Here is a 13,522-nt window from a genome sequence, read left to right on the forward strand (position 1 = left end):
GTAATGTAGGAATAAGCTACCAGCTTCTTTTAGTCTAATGGCAAGCATTCTGATCCAAAAGAGTTTCTAGACTCTTAGTACCTATGAAATGAAAAGTTTATATTTATGCATCTAAGTATTTCTTGATTTCAGGTAATAAAATATTCTATCCACACTTACAGGTTTTATGTTCCTATTTTTCATCTTCTCTTTTTATCAGCATCATGTTCCCCAGTATATAGTTACTACATTACCTATTTTATCTACAGCAATAAAATTAATTGGAAGCATGTTCAATTTACTTAAGAGCTATAGTCAATGGTGTTGTCAAGTGATTATGCTTCCTTAGAAGTAGGACATGGTTTCCTAATAGATATAGCTCTGACAATCAAACATTCCTTAAAACTCAGGTGTGCTGGAGTGTAGCTTTTCAGTAACTTTATTTATTATTCATTTCTACCCAATAGCAGAAAACTTAACCTCATTAATTTTGAGTATTTGTAGTCTAATCTAATGATATCTCCATTGCTCTCAGTTTATTGCAATGTCCAATTTAGAGTTGACACCTCTTCTCAGATTCTTTCCTTACCCTCTCCCTGAGTTTGCCTTTGTATTCCTAGAGTCAGTTGTTTCACAACAGCTGTCCATTAAGAGGTTGGCCTTTGTTTCCAAACATATCTCCTCCCCCAACTCTGTTTCTCAGGTCATTCTCTGTATAGTGCCTCCTCCCCCCCTCCCCCCCAAGTAATGACCTATTTAAGTCCAGTTCATCTCCTAGTCATTGTGATTCTTCCAAGATTCTCAGTTGGGCCATGTCTTCTGCTGTGGGGTACCCATATCATAGCTATTGGACATAATGGAGTCACATGGAAACTTTAGGATCTTTTCACAAGACACCCAGGAATTGAGGGAAACTAGAGAGGGGGAAGTGTCAGGCCTTTCGTCCTTGGACACACCTTGTTGCCATCTATACTTTCTTTTCCCGGAGCCTTTTGTAAGAGGTGAGCCTCTGAAGCTGTTGCTTCCCAAAAATCTCAGCTAGAAAGTTAGAAAATGAGTTATGGTACCTTGTTATATAATCAAATACTTCAAACTTTAAAGGGAAATTCTATTACAGTCTTCCTTCCTTGACCAAGACTTCTCTCCTGCTTCTAATTATCCTACACTTCTTTTTTGTGTTCATATGTCCTTTGCTCTCGTCTTAAGTATGGAGCTTTTTTTCTTTTTTTCCTTTTCTTTTGGTGGTCAGGTGTTAGTGGTATTGGAACTGAATTGAGGAGATGGGTCTGTGGGCTTACATTTCCATTCAGGGTTTTTTCCTAACTGAATCCTAGACTCTCAAACTCTGATGCCAACAATCTAATGTCTTTGTTCTCTGGTCCCATTTCTGAAAACCACCAAATGACCACCCTGTGTCTTCATTGTTCACACTGGGGAAGGTTTCTTTTTGTGGTGTGTGTGTGGGGGGGAGGGGAGGATTATATATCAAAAAAATATCAATTAATGTGGAATATCCTATTACACAATTGAAGCAGTCTTCATCTGAAGTATAATAAACTACTGTGTAAACAGTGACTGCATCTTAGAAAAAACGTTGAAGATTTATAGTTTAAAAAGATTACTAAAAGAGCTATATTATTAACTCTGATACTGATTATATCAAATCAGACTATTTTTAAACAGCACAAAAAGGAACATAAAAATGTATTAATTTTTTCCTCATATTGCTTTAATAAAAGGATTTTGACTTGAAGAGTTGTAGTAGAATAGGCTAGTGACATAGTCAATGATAAGTATAATCCATATGGGAGAGACCCATATACACTGTGGCTAAGACCTTTGACTCTGACATCACACCACCTTGTTTTAAATCCTAGCTCTACCATTTAATAGTTTCGTAGTTTCTCCTAATCTCAATTTTCTCATTCGTAAAATAAATATTATTGTAGCATAGTTGGGAGCATTAAATTAGATATTTCATGTAAAGCACTTCACACAGTGCCTGTCATATTCAGCCTGAAGAAAACATTCACTGACATTTTTATGTTTATTTTCCCTTCTACTAAAAATCTCAGAGACCAAACAATAAAATTAAAAGTGAGTTACTGATAACAAGAAGAAAAACATGAGTGATTTCAGACAGCTAGTGGGGAGATTTCAGGATATGCTATATGAACCAATTTCCCATAGGTTTGAGTTAAGAAAGTGAGAGGCAAAACAAGCCTGACTAGAAGCAAAATTACAGCAAAGTAGATTTCATGTTCTGGTAAGAAGTTGGGGAAACCCCAAATGTATGTAGATCACATAAGGATTCTTGGGACCACCTAAGGATAATAAGTTAATAATTTTGTTCTCTTTAACCCTTGTTGAGAAAAGTAAATGTACTAGTTGACTCTTAAATATCCTGATCTTTCCTCATCAGTCATCTAACAAGAAAAATCATAGTACCACTTCTCTGTCTGTTGCAACCTATTAGTAGTAGGATATTTTGTTTGTGGTTGTTCATTTTTTTGTGTTTTACTTATGACTATTGTTGAATGTTTATGGATATTTTCAAAATACCTGGTAGTTAAAGCAAAGGTCTGATTTAATGTACCATCACCAAGAATAGGCTAAACCACAGGGATCACATTAGGTATTTAATACATTTTAGGCCACAGAAGAACTGATTTTTTTTTAAGGTTTGCATTAGAGTAATACAAAGACTTGGAAGCAAAAGAATTGAAGAGATGAAGTTTTAATGAGAAAATACCCTCTGTTATTCTGGTTGGAAAACGCAGGGCTATGTTAAGTAATGCAATACTTGTCCACAGAAAAAGATGAACATGATTTTGAAGGAGTCATATGTCTTTGCAGAGCAAACTAGAGATTGCCTTTATTTAAGATGAAAAAAGGCACTGAAACCACTTGATGATTCCAACACTATTCATGACTTGCCGTGCTGACATTCTATAGATTGATGGAGTCTTCAAGTGTGGAAATACTGAGTCATACAGAAGATGAGATGTTTCAATAATGAAAAAAATATTTATGCAGTCAGCAGATTGTCAGTTAAGGTGGTTTAGATTATAAGAGTCACCAAACAAAGACTGTGTCAGGTTGCAAATTATTTTAACCACAAGATCATTTGAAAACAAGTAAGGCAAATTTAGAGTGAATTGGTATACCCCAATCTTTTTTCTTCCTTCCCTCTTCCTCCTATTGTCTCCTCCTCCTCCTCTTTTTTTTTTTTGTTTTTTTTGGAAAGGAAAACTATTGACTCTGTATCTAAACATAATACTAGTCACAAGAGATTTAAAAAAAAAAAAACCTTAAGATGGAACTAACCTTTTTTCAGGTAGTATTGCTTTTTCCCTAGTGCGCAAGTGCAGTAGAATATAGATAGTGACTTGTGGTTCTATGAGGTGCTTCTTTGACTTTTTCTATTATTCTCTCTCCCTTTATGAAGCCTTTTTTGTAGATTGTCTTAATGTCTCCCATCACTGACTGTTTTGTAGTGGCGCTCATTGTTTTGTGAAATTCTTTGACAAGTTGGATGGACAAGAAATGAAATCACTGTAGCTGTTTTAGTAACAGTTATCATTGAGAATCATACTGGCTCGTTTAACCATTCAGTGTCTGACAATCAGCCCAGACTTAGAAAAATTTTAGATCAAGGATCAAGAAAACATCCTGTGATCTGAGCACCCTCACAGCAGCATCATGCTGCATTTCCACCCACTTATTCAATAGCCTTCCTTCATGTTTTGGCATTTGGTTTTAAACAACTTAAGAGCAATCAGTTCCCTGTTTTTACTCTTTCAAACAATGCCAAAAATAAAGGAAACTGATGTAAGTGCCTTCAAATGGGTATAAGCTGAAGGTGCTATACTAATTATCCATATCAGAAATTAGTCACCTGACTCCACAAGTCACATTTTCTGTTTCTTGTTTGAAACACTTATTCCTACTCACTTTAGTTTTCAGTTGGAAGCTCTACATACTCGCTTATTGTCCTTTTGTTACTACTTTTAAAAACTTACCTGTAGGGGTGCCTGGGTGGCTCAGCCGGTTAAGCGTCTGACTTCGGGTCAGGTCATGATCTCACGGTTTGTGCGTTTGAGCCCCGCATCAGGCCCTATGCTGACAGCTCAGTGCCTGGAGCCTGCTTCAGATTCTGTGTCTCCCTCTCGCTCTGCTCCTCCTCCACTCATGCTCTGTCTCTTTCTCAAAAATGAAAAAACTACAAAAACATTTTTTTAAAACTTAACTGTAAATTTTATTTTCTTGCTTTGAAGTATAGATTTTTATGATGTATAGATTTTTACAAGCCATCTTAAATATTTCCTGGAGGAAGATTAAAAAAATAAGTAAATTTATAAAAACAATACTGGTGTGTGTTCTTAGCTGTGAATCAGCTGTGTCTATTTTACTGGCAATATTACATCCAGCTTTTAACCATGTTTAATTGCTCGCCATATTTTGTAGCAATATAAAATATACAGAACACATTTCAAAATAGCACCAAAATTTACTATTTTAGTTCAAAAGTGTTATTGTTGCTGAAAAGTATTAACCGAAGTGCTACCTAAATGCCCCAAAGATTGGTTACATTGTTTTCTCCAAATATCAGCTCCTTTTGAAATTAGAAATAAAAGGTTTCATTTATACTATTTTATTTTATTGATTGTTCACTTATACTCCAAGAAAATGAAAACCACAGTAAAGAATTTATACTGTACAAATATCACTGCTCTAATCTAGAGTTTCTGTCAATGCTGTGTTGGTTGGCTTTTTGAAAAACGTGAGCTCCAGCATAGAAATTTCCTGAGACATCAGGTCATCCTTATGCCATACCTCACAGTTGCCTAGATTGTCTTTGGTTTCTATATGCAATGCATTGTAGATTAGGCCCATTTCTGAGTGTTTCGTGTACTAATGCTTTTCATTTTTTCATTGTCACCTATTCTAGGTCTGCAGCATCAAGACAAGAGCAAGGAATCACCCTGGTACTGAAACACAGTATTAGAAAGTCAGGTTGAAGTATGAATCCATGGGCCCACTGGGAAAGAGGCTGCCAGGATTTCCCATTCTGCAGTGGGACACACTAGACATGGAAGAAGAAGAGGAAATGTCAACCAGCTAACCTTGGTTTGGAGCCTTTTCTTGAGAAAGCAGAGTGGGTCCTAGACATTAAAGAAAAGCATTTTTGTTTGTTTTTTTTTTCCCTCATCTGAGCCTTTGCCAACTGTGCAAATCTTTTTTTTTTTTTTTGTCTTGCTTTTATCAATACATGATTTAATTTTTGTTTCATTCTGGGTTTTTTTGTTTTTTGTTTTGTTTTGTTTTGTTTTTTCCTTTATGAACCAACCACCTTGTCAGGAAAAGATGAACCACAAATGAAAATGCTCATCCTTTCAGGAATACAATTTTGTAGCTCTATGTGTATCTATTTTTGTAGAAATACAGAAAGTTTGATTTAGCATTGATGGGCTATTTTTGAGGGATGTATTTTTTTTAATATTGTAAAAATTGGTAAGTTCTGTTTAAAGAACTTGCTCTCAGAGAAGCACTGGCAAAAATGTTTAAAATGCTTGTCTTTAAGATGTCTGTGATATGCTCTGTGCTTTCTAGGTTACCTCAAGTGTTTGATAGTTCCTCTTTTTTTTTTTTTTTTACAAAAGTAGCACCATAGCCAAGCCAAGATAGTATTGTTTTACATTAAATCTCAGTGAAGATTTAATTCCATGCTAGCTCACTTAGCTTTGAGTTATGTGTATAGATTGAAAAGGAAGTTTTTTAATGACTGTACTAAAGAAAAGATACTTCATTATTTCAGTTTGTCCCAAAGAGTACTTGGAGTTTGACTAAGAAGAAAGTTTATGTCAACTTTCAGTCAGATGGAGAGTTTGCCTAGAGTATATAATTGTCTTTCTAGCCCATCCAACTTTGACAAAAGGAACCAGTTTATATCTAACCACTGGAAAAAAAAATACATTAACCCATGCTACCTTTGATTGCCAGTGACTTTGTTTACTTGTTTCTAATTATTCAATCATGGCAATTTTTAAGGTCATATTTTAAATGGATGTTTTTGTTTGTTTGTTTTTGTTTTTGTTTTCCTGGAGATAGTGTGAAGGGAAAATATTTGGGAGGGTACTAGACACAGCACAAACCTTTAATTCAGTGGCTATTTCTGATAATGTTACTCATCATTTAAATTTAAAAATAATATATTGTATATGTAATATTTTAAACATAGTGTTTTTCAAGGCTTTTTTTGGTTTCTTAAATCTGGTTTTAGTTGATTGAACTCTTTTTAAGAAAACAATTTAGGGTAAAATGAAGTTTAAATTAGAATATTCCACACTTACTTAAATTGGGGTAATAAATTAGCCATTTATTATTTGAAATTTATTCATGAAATCTCAGGATTTAACTTGGTCTGGCCCTCAGGACCTAAATAAGGTGAAGTTGGAATTATCATTAAGATCCTATTGGGAAAAGATTACAGTTATAAAAGTAGCAGTTAGTAATATTTTAAACATATTTGCTTCAAAGTTCATTCTCTTAAAGCTGCTTCCAGAGATGGGTCACATTAAAGAGTTAGGGTTATACAGAAGTTTTAGTTTGGTAACAGTTTCTCAAATGCCCTCCATCCTCATCTTCACCAATATGGAATACATTGTTTAGTGAAATACCACGTTCCATCTTAAACTGTGTATATCTTGTGTGTAAACATTTTAGCTATAAGAACAACACAACCTTTGCTCAGCTAGGCAGAGTTCTTACAGATAATTTAAAGTAGTTCCCTTATCTCTATTTTTTGCTTTGGTTGTCCTTCCTGTTGCCTCTTGTGAGTTATAAATCTATACACTGTCTTGTATTCTTATCACTCCATAAGTTGCTTCTTCTTAACTAGACTCTCCTTAACACAATATGCATATTTTTACCTAGTGTGAGGTTGAAACCTAAGGAATTTTCCACTTACTAATGACATGAACTTAGAGTTCTAGGAAGTGGCATGGTTAAATTATCTATATTTTGATCTATAATTTGATTTGTTATGGTTGTATGTACTTTGCCCAATCTGTGGAGCATGAAGTTGATTGAATCCATAAAATTGGTTTCCTCTTGTGTCCTCCTGAGTTTTCAAAGACAAGTATTCGGCAGTTCTCATGGGATGACTCATTGGGGATTATTTATTTTCTTCCTCTTCCCTTGGAACCTATTAACTTCCTTTGCAGTTTCTCTTAGAACAGTGTTCTACTCCAGCTCATTGAGTTCAATTGGATTTTCCCAATTAAGGGAGAAGAAAAGTATTAACTCTCTGCTCCTTTCCCTATTCTCCATTGAATTGAATTCAAAGACAGAACAGACAATGGATAGCTTTACCCTGAATTTGGACTGTGTTCTGTGCCACTGTAGTCTACTGTGTAGAATGTAGGATGAAACACTCCTTGGCTCTGGGCCCAAGAAAAGCTGGGGACTTGAATTCTGCTGTACCTAAGAAAGATTTGCAAGTGAGGTTTCTTGTTGAGAAAAGGCATCATTAACATATTGCAAGGATTAGGTCCTTGCAAGATAAGGAATAGATCAAAATCTAAATAAAAAGATAGTGCATGTCCCTATAATTGCCTGACACCTTGCTATGATCATATTACCTTTACCACCACAAGTCATAAAAGAGGATGGGTTGTAACTTAGTATGATATTCTGAATTTAAGTTTATTTTATTTTATTTTTAATATTTTTTTTAAATTTATTTCTAGGAGAGAGAGAGACAGCGTGAGCAGGGGAGGGTCAGAGAGAGAGGGAGTCACAGACTGAAACAGGCTCCAGGCTCTGAGCTGCAGTCAGCACAGAGCTCGACGCAGGGCCCGAACCCACGAACCACGAGATCATGACCTAAGCGAAAGTCGGACGCTTAACCGACTAAGCCACCCAGGTGCCCCTGAATTTAAGTTTAAAATGCCATCACTCTCTTGGTCTGCTTTCCTCACATCAGAAAAGATGCTATTAACTTCCAGGCTTCTAAACTACTTTACAGAGGCTACCAACTTCCTCCCCAATTCATTTAGAACTACTGCACCTTTGACTATTTTAAAAATTAGACTTTATTCAAGGTTTTTGAAGATCTGTGAGCTAAGTCAGTTAAATCATCTCATTTATTTGACATCTAATCTAGGATTTGGCCACTAAAGTATCATGAGTTAAGGAACAACATAATAGTGATAAATTGGATCTCAACAGGCTATTTTGTCCCTTATTGTTTATTTGAAAAGAGCCTACAAATATTTTAAAAACCAATGTTTCTTCTTAAGAAGGTTAACCATCCCCTTCCTAACTTTCATCTGTAATTTTCTTCTTTCTCGTTCTTAAAGTTATTTACATTATCATTTTAAGCAAAAATGGCCAGGGTTGCTCCAAATTTTGCAAATGAGAACCAATGGTTTGCAAATAATTGAGGAATTAGTTCTTTGAACTTGATAATAAACCTTAAAAAAGAAAATCCAGGCACTGGCATAAAATATGACGTTGAGGAGCTCATTATTCGTTTTACAAACCATATTTCCTATTCCAGTTCTAAGACCTTCAGAATAGGACTGGATCTATCTAGGTTTTGCATTAGTTCTCTGGTTTAGTGTTACATGTGTTATTTAAAATTGCAATCAGAAACTGTATTTTAAGAAACTAAATTCTATTTCTAACTAAGTATCCCTCCTTTTGTTACATAATATTTGCCAAATTAAGTCAATGAGGCAGTGGCATTAAGTGGTGGTAAAGGGAAGTATACATGCTGGAATTTTGACTGGGGAATGAATAGAGAAACAGAATGAATGAGTGGAAAAGAGCATTGGTTTGTGCATTAGGTCATTGTCTGAATTCTTTCTTGGCCACAATTAGATATGTGTGATTTGGGGTTTATTTATCTTATGAGGAAAGTGAGATAATTATACCTAACTGGCAGGCTGTGAAGTGTGGAAATCATCTGTCTCATTAGCTGTTTAATAAATGACAGGTATCACAAATGTCTGTCAATTTTGTAAGTAGGTCATAAATTGAGTCCCTTCTCTATACTTTCTATATCCATTTCTACAGCAATCCAATAGATAATTACTGCTTTTTCATGACAAATTGTTGCAGGAGAATCTTAGCCCACTACTATTTGTTGAAGATAAAATGTAAATTTATTAATTATTTCTGTTACTTTAGTGTGTCATTTATGAAAGAAAATAAATTAACCTTTTAGTGGTGTGTAGCTCCAACTGTGAGTTTTCTTGCGTATTGCAAAGTTTTATTCATCCAGGATCCCAAATTAAGGCAACATCTTTATTAAATCATCAAAGTTTATATTTCTCAATTATATTTTGGGCTTCCTTAGCACCTGGAATAAAAACATCTCTTTTGAAGTTATTCAGTTTTTTTTTTTTTTTTACTGCCTTGGAGGAAAAATTGAAGAATATGGTGGAAAAAAATCGTTTGCATGAAAAGGGGAGGGAAAAAAACCCTTTACGATCTCAGCAGTTTTACTCTGCTTGAGAAAAAAAGAAACAATTTTATTGGAAGCAGATGGTGACACTGTGTCAGTTATTGAAGATGGAAAGAGTTCACATGAACCATTGCAGTTACAAAGGGGTATTGATGGCAGTTAGAATCCCTGTGATTGATCACACCTTCAGAGCAGACATAAGGACAGCAGAAAAGCAGAACTGTATGAGACTGACTGAAAGCAGCCTGCTGATTTTAACGTACAGGATCCTAAAGACCCAGTTTCATTTCATTTTGTTTTGTTTTGTTAGTTTCCTCCAGGATAAAAAAGATACATCTTTCAGAAAATGTAAGCCTTCTCTGAGAAATTAATTTTTATTCCCTAAAAACATGGCCTAAGAGCCCTTTAAATCAAGTACTAAAAGTATTATTAAAATCATTTTAGAAAAATCAGGTTATAGTTTTAATTCAGTGATGTATGTTGAAAATTAATATGTAAACTACACTAAAGTGGATGATTGAAGATTGGGGTATGGGTGGGCCCTTCAAGGAAACCTGTCTCAATAGCTTCAAAATGTTAATTACCTTAGTAACTTGGTCATGGACGTTGATCACATAACAGATTTTCAGGATTTTTCAGTAGACTTTTTCTCGTTTAGTACTCTCTGGGAATTTCACCCTATACACTTTCCCAAAGTATAGAAATAGCCATTATTATAAAAATATCTTGATTTTTTATTTCCTTTATTGTCCATTATGCTTTTTTGTTTGTTCGAAAAATATTTTCATAGTTTCACATAATTAACCAAACTAGTGTTCAGTCAAAATTGCAAATTAACTTGATCCAATAAAGATATATGAATGTCCTTTTAAAGGTCCAAGGCATACTATTGAATTAAGTGTAATTATGGAAGTAATCAATGATACCTTTTTGAAAAGGGCAGGTCACTATCAAGTAGCTTCCTTTTTAACAATTTCTGGACTACTAAATTTTGACTTAATAACTCTTATAAGATTCTTTAGGGGTTTTTTTTTTTTGGTGTATGCATAAGATGTGAACGTTTCTAATGATATCTCTTTACACTAATAGAGATGTACATTTTTTTTATGTGCTGTGGCTAGGGCAAAAAACGAATAATGATTATTTACACACATGATTTAATTTCTTAGGATATTTACAATCTTGGATCTTATATATGATTTAAAAATACTATTCCATACATTTTTCTGGATGTACAATATAGGGAAGAGTTTTCATGTGAATTCTTTGTATCATTTTAGAGTGCATATATTGAAAGAGAAAACATGGATTAATTTGTTTTTATCATATACATCTAGGTAAGATGAAATACTTTTATAAAAAAATAGTGTGGAAGACTATATTTGTCACTTGATTAGAAAACTGAAACTAATAATTGAAATATTATGTTACAACATTGAAATACAATGAAATTCCAGACTTGTTAGTTTTATGAGCAATTTTATGCTATCTTAATTTTACATTTCCAGAAAGACAAATTAACTAATCTTACCTATGTTGTCAGTCTTAATTTACAAAATTCATAAAACTTTTGGTTTTACAAGCCCATTATGAAATCATAATTTTTGTTTTGTTTTTCTTGAGATGGTAGAAAAAGACATTTTCATATTTCTATTCACTCTTCAAATTCAGGTCACATAACTATGTGTCAGTGATATAAGATGATGGAGGACTGTGTAGTAAAAACAATGTCACCTTCAATTTGTTCAATAAATAATTTAATGTGAATTTAATGTTTATATTTTAATGTAGCATTTTCATTTGGTCTGCCTTTCTTGAAAATGAACTCTAGCTCTCTATTTTCTTCTTCTCCAATTAAGGAATTTATAAATATCTTTGAAAATTAAAACACATTAGTGAGTGTTTTTTATGAACTTAATCTCTAAGGCCAAGGAGTTTAGTTGTTATAGTGAGGAGTGGGTTGGGTTATAAAACAAGTGTTTTTAATGGAAGAACAAGTGAAATAGGCTATATCAATTACAGGGCTTGATCCCATGAAGCAACTGAACCAACCATGAAATCATGACCTGAGCCAAAATCAAGAGTTGGATGCTTAACCAACTGAGCCACCCAGGCACCCTGTGAATTTTTTAATACAATGCTTCTAAAGTTATCAATTGACTCTTTACTTGGAGTACATTTTGTTGTTTTGTTTTACCCTTATTGATACAGAACTTGCTATAAGTAGTTTGGAAAAAACAAAAACAAAAACACTTTCCTAACAATTCATTGACACTGAAGAATTAAACCTAGAAAGGAAAATTCCAAGACTTTATACTAAAAAGTTTTTTTAATTATTTATTTTTGGAGAAGAGAGAGAGAGCCAGAGCATGAGCGGGAAAGGGGCAGAGAGCAAGGGGGACACAAAATCCAAAACAGGCTCTAGGCTCTGCACTGCCAATGCAGAGCTGGACATGGGACTCAAACTTACAAACCACGAGATCATGACCTGAGCTGAAGTTGGATACTTAACTGACTGAGTCACCCAGGTGCCCCAAGACTTTATATTTTTTATGGAAGCTAGAGTTTTCCTACAATGGAGTCTACTTTCTTAAATGAATCTTTAATGTGGAAGTGCAAAAGTCTAGAAATAAGTGTTTAAATCTGTAGACCCTCCAACATTATAGGTGAAATAATTTGGCATTCTTAACTGTTTGCTATATTTAGACTAGACCAATGTTGTGAATTTTCTATGGCTGTTGTAAAAATTACCACAATCTTAATGGCTTCAAACAATACAAATGTATTATCTTAACCACTCTGTAGGTCAGACATTCAGCACTACTCTCAGGCTAAAATCAAAGTGTCAGCTGCATTCCTTCTGGCTGCTCCAAGGGAGAATCTCTTTCCTCTCTGTTAGAAGCTTCTAGAGTCCTTGACTAATGGCCCCCTTCCTCCATCTTCTAAACCATTAGCCACTGATCAAGTCCTTCTGACATGGCATCATTCTGACCCTTTCTTTTAGCTCTCACATGTTTAAAGAAATTTGTAATTACATTGGCTCTACCTTGATAATCTCAACTCAAGGTTCTTAATTTAATTATATCTGTAAAGTCCTTAAATGTAAGGTAACATATTCACAGGTTCTAGGGATTAGGATGTGAACATATTTTTGGAGGGGGCACTATTCTACTACCACAAGTATTATTAGATATCAGTATGTATATCTTTTTTACCAGCCTTATAATCTGGGAGTATTTCATATATCACTGAAACTAGCAAGGCTTGTTCCATGTTTTCAATGGTTGTTTGTGTAGGATTCATCTCTATTCACTTAAATAATTGCATACAAAGGGAATTTCTGTTCTTATTTCAACATTTCACGTGGTTATTATAGTGCCTTGGAATCTAAAGGGCTATGTGGTATTTATGTCAGACAAACACTCAGGGGGGTTGAAGCAGTGGAGAGAAGGACATCTGGTGCAGATTCTTCCTAGCTGAAGTGTGTTTTCTCTGGGGACAATCAACTGCCATTTAATTGTTTTGCTTCCTTTTTTGGGAACATATGATCATCCCGTGATGTCCTAAGTCTCCAAGCATCTCATTTGACCTGTTTATACACTTATATAGACAGAATATCTATATATGACCACATTGACATAGTAAAGCTTTTACATTTTTATCCAGATCGAATCATTACATGTGTTAGCAGTTAAACAGTGGAAAAACTGTTATGGAAAGCAAACTTATTTTGATACATTTAATGTGTAAAGTAGGTTCCTGTGCTTTGGAATGCTGTTAATCAATAAATGAGCTTGACTGTCTTAGAAACAAGACCCAAGCACAACTGTTTTACTTTCCACACCAAGTTTGGCTGTGGCTGAATGAAGAACACCAGCATTGATCTTTGCTTCACACTTGTAAAAAGAGACTATTTGCAGGGAGCCAAATATAGAAACAGAGGATTTATTATCTTGCCAAAAAATACAAAATCTGTTCCCCTTTAAACACGATACTCTATCCTTTTCTTATGGATCTGCTAAAAGGAAAATACAGCTTTAAACTACCCCATTCCTCCTGCTGAAAATTCCT

The 13,522-nt window shown here is 34.4% G+C and overlaps 1 protein-coding gene across 6 annotated transcripts in view; it reads left to right on the plus strand.

Annotated features, from left to right (window-relative positions):
- VGLL3 (vestigial like family member 3) overlaps window positions 1-11,218 on the plus strand; it is a 149,830-nt gene extending 138,612 nt beyond the window's left edge. For all 6 annotated transcript variants that reach the window (XR_013337743.1, XM_077774873.1, XM_077774874.1 and 3 more), the window contains one exon: window positions 4,931-11,218. Coding sequence is in view for 5 of the 6 variants with exons in the window: in XM_077774873.1 (XP_077630999.1) it covers window positions 4,931-4,974 (44 nt within the window). In the remaining variant the exon portion in view is untranslated. The remainder of the gene's footprint in view (window positions 1-4,930) is intronic.
- Window positions 11,219-13,522: the final 2,304 nt, after the last annotated feature.

This window comes from Crocuta crocuta, unplaced genomic scaffold (genome assembly GCF_008692635.1).
Source record: "Crocuta crocuta isolate KB4526 unplaced genomic scaffold, BGI_CrCroc_1.0 scaffold6, whole genome shotgun sequence".
In the NCBI taxonomy this organism is placed as follows: domain Eukaryota; kingdom Metazoa; phylum Chordata; class Mammalia; order Carnivora; family Hyaenidae; genus Crocuta; species Crocuta crocuta.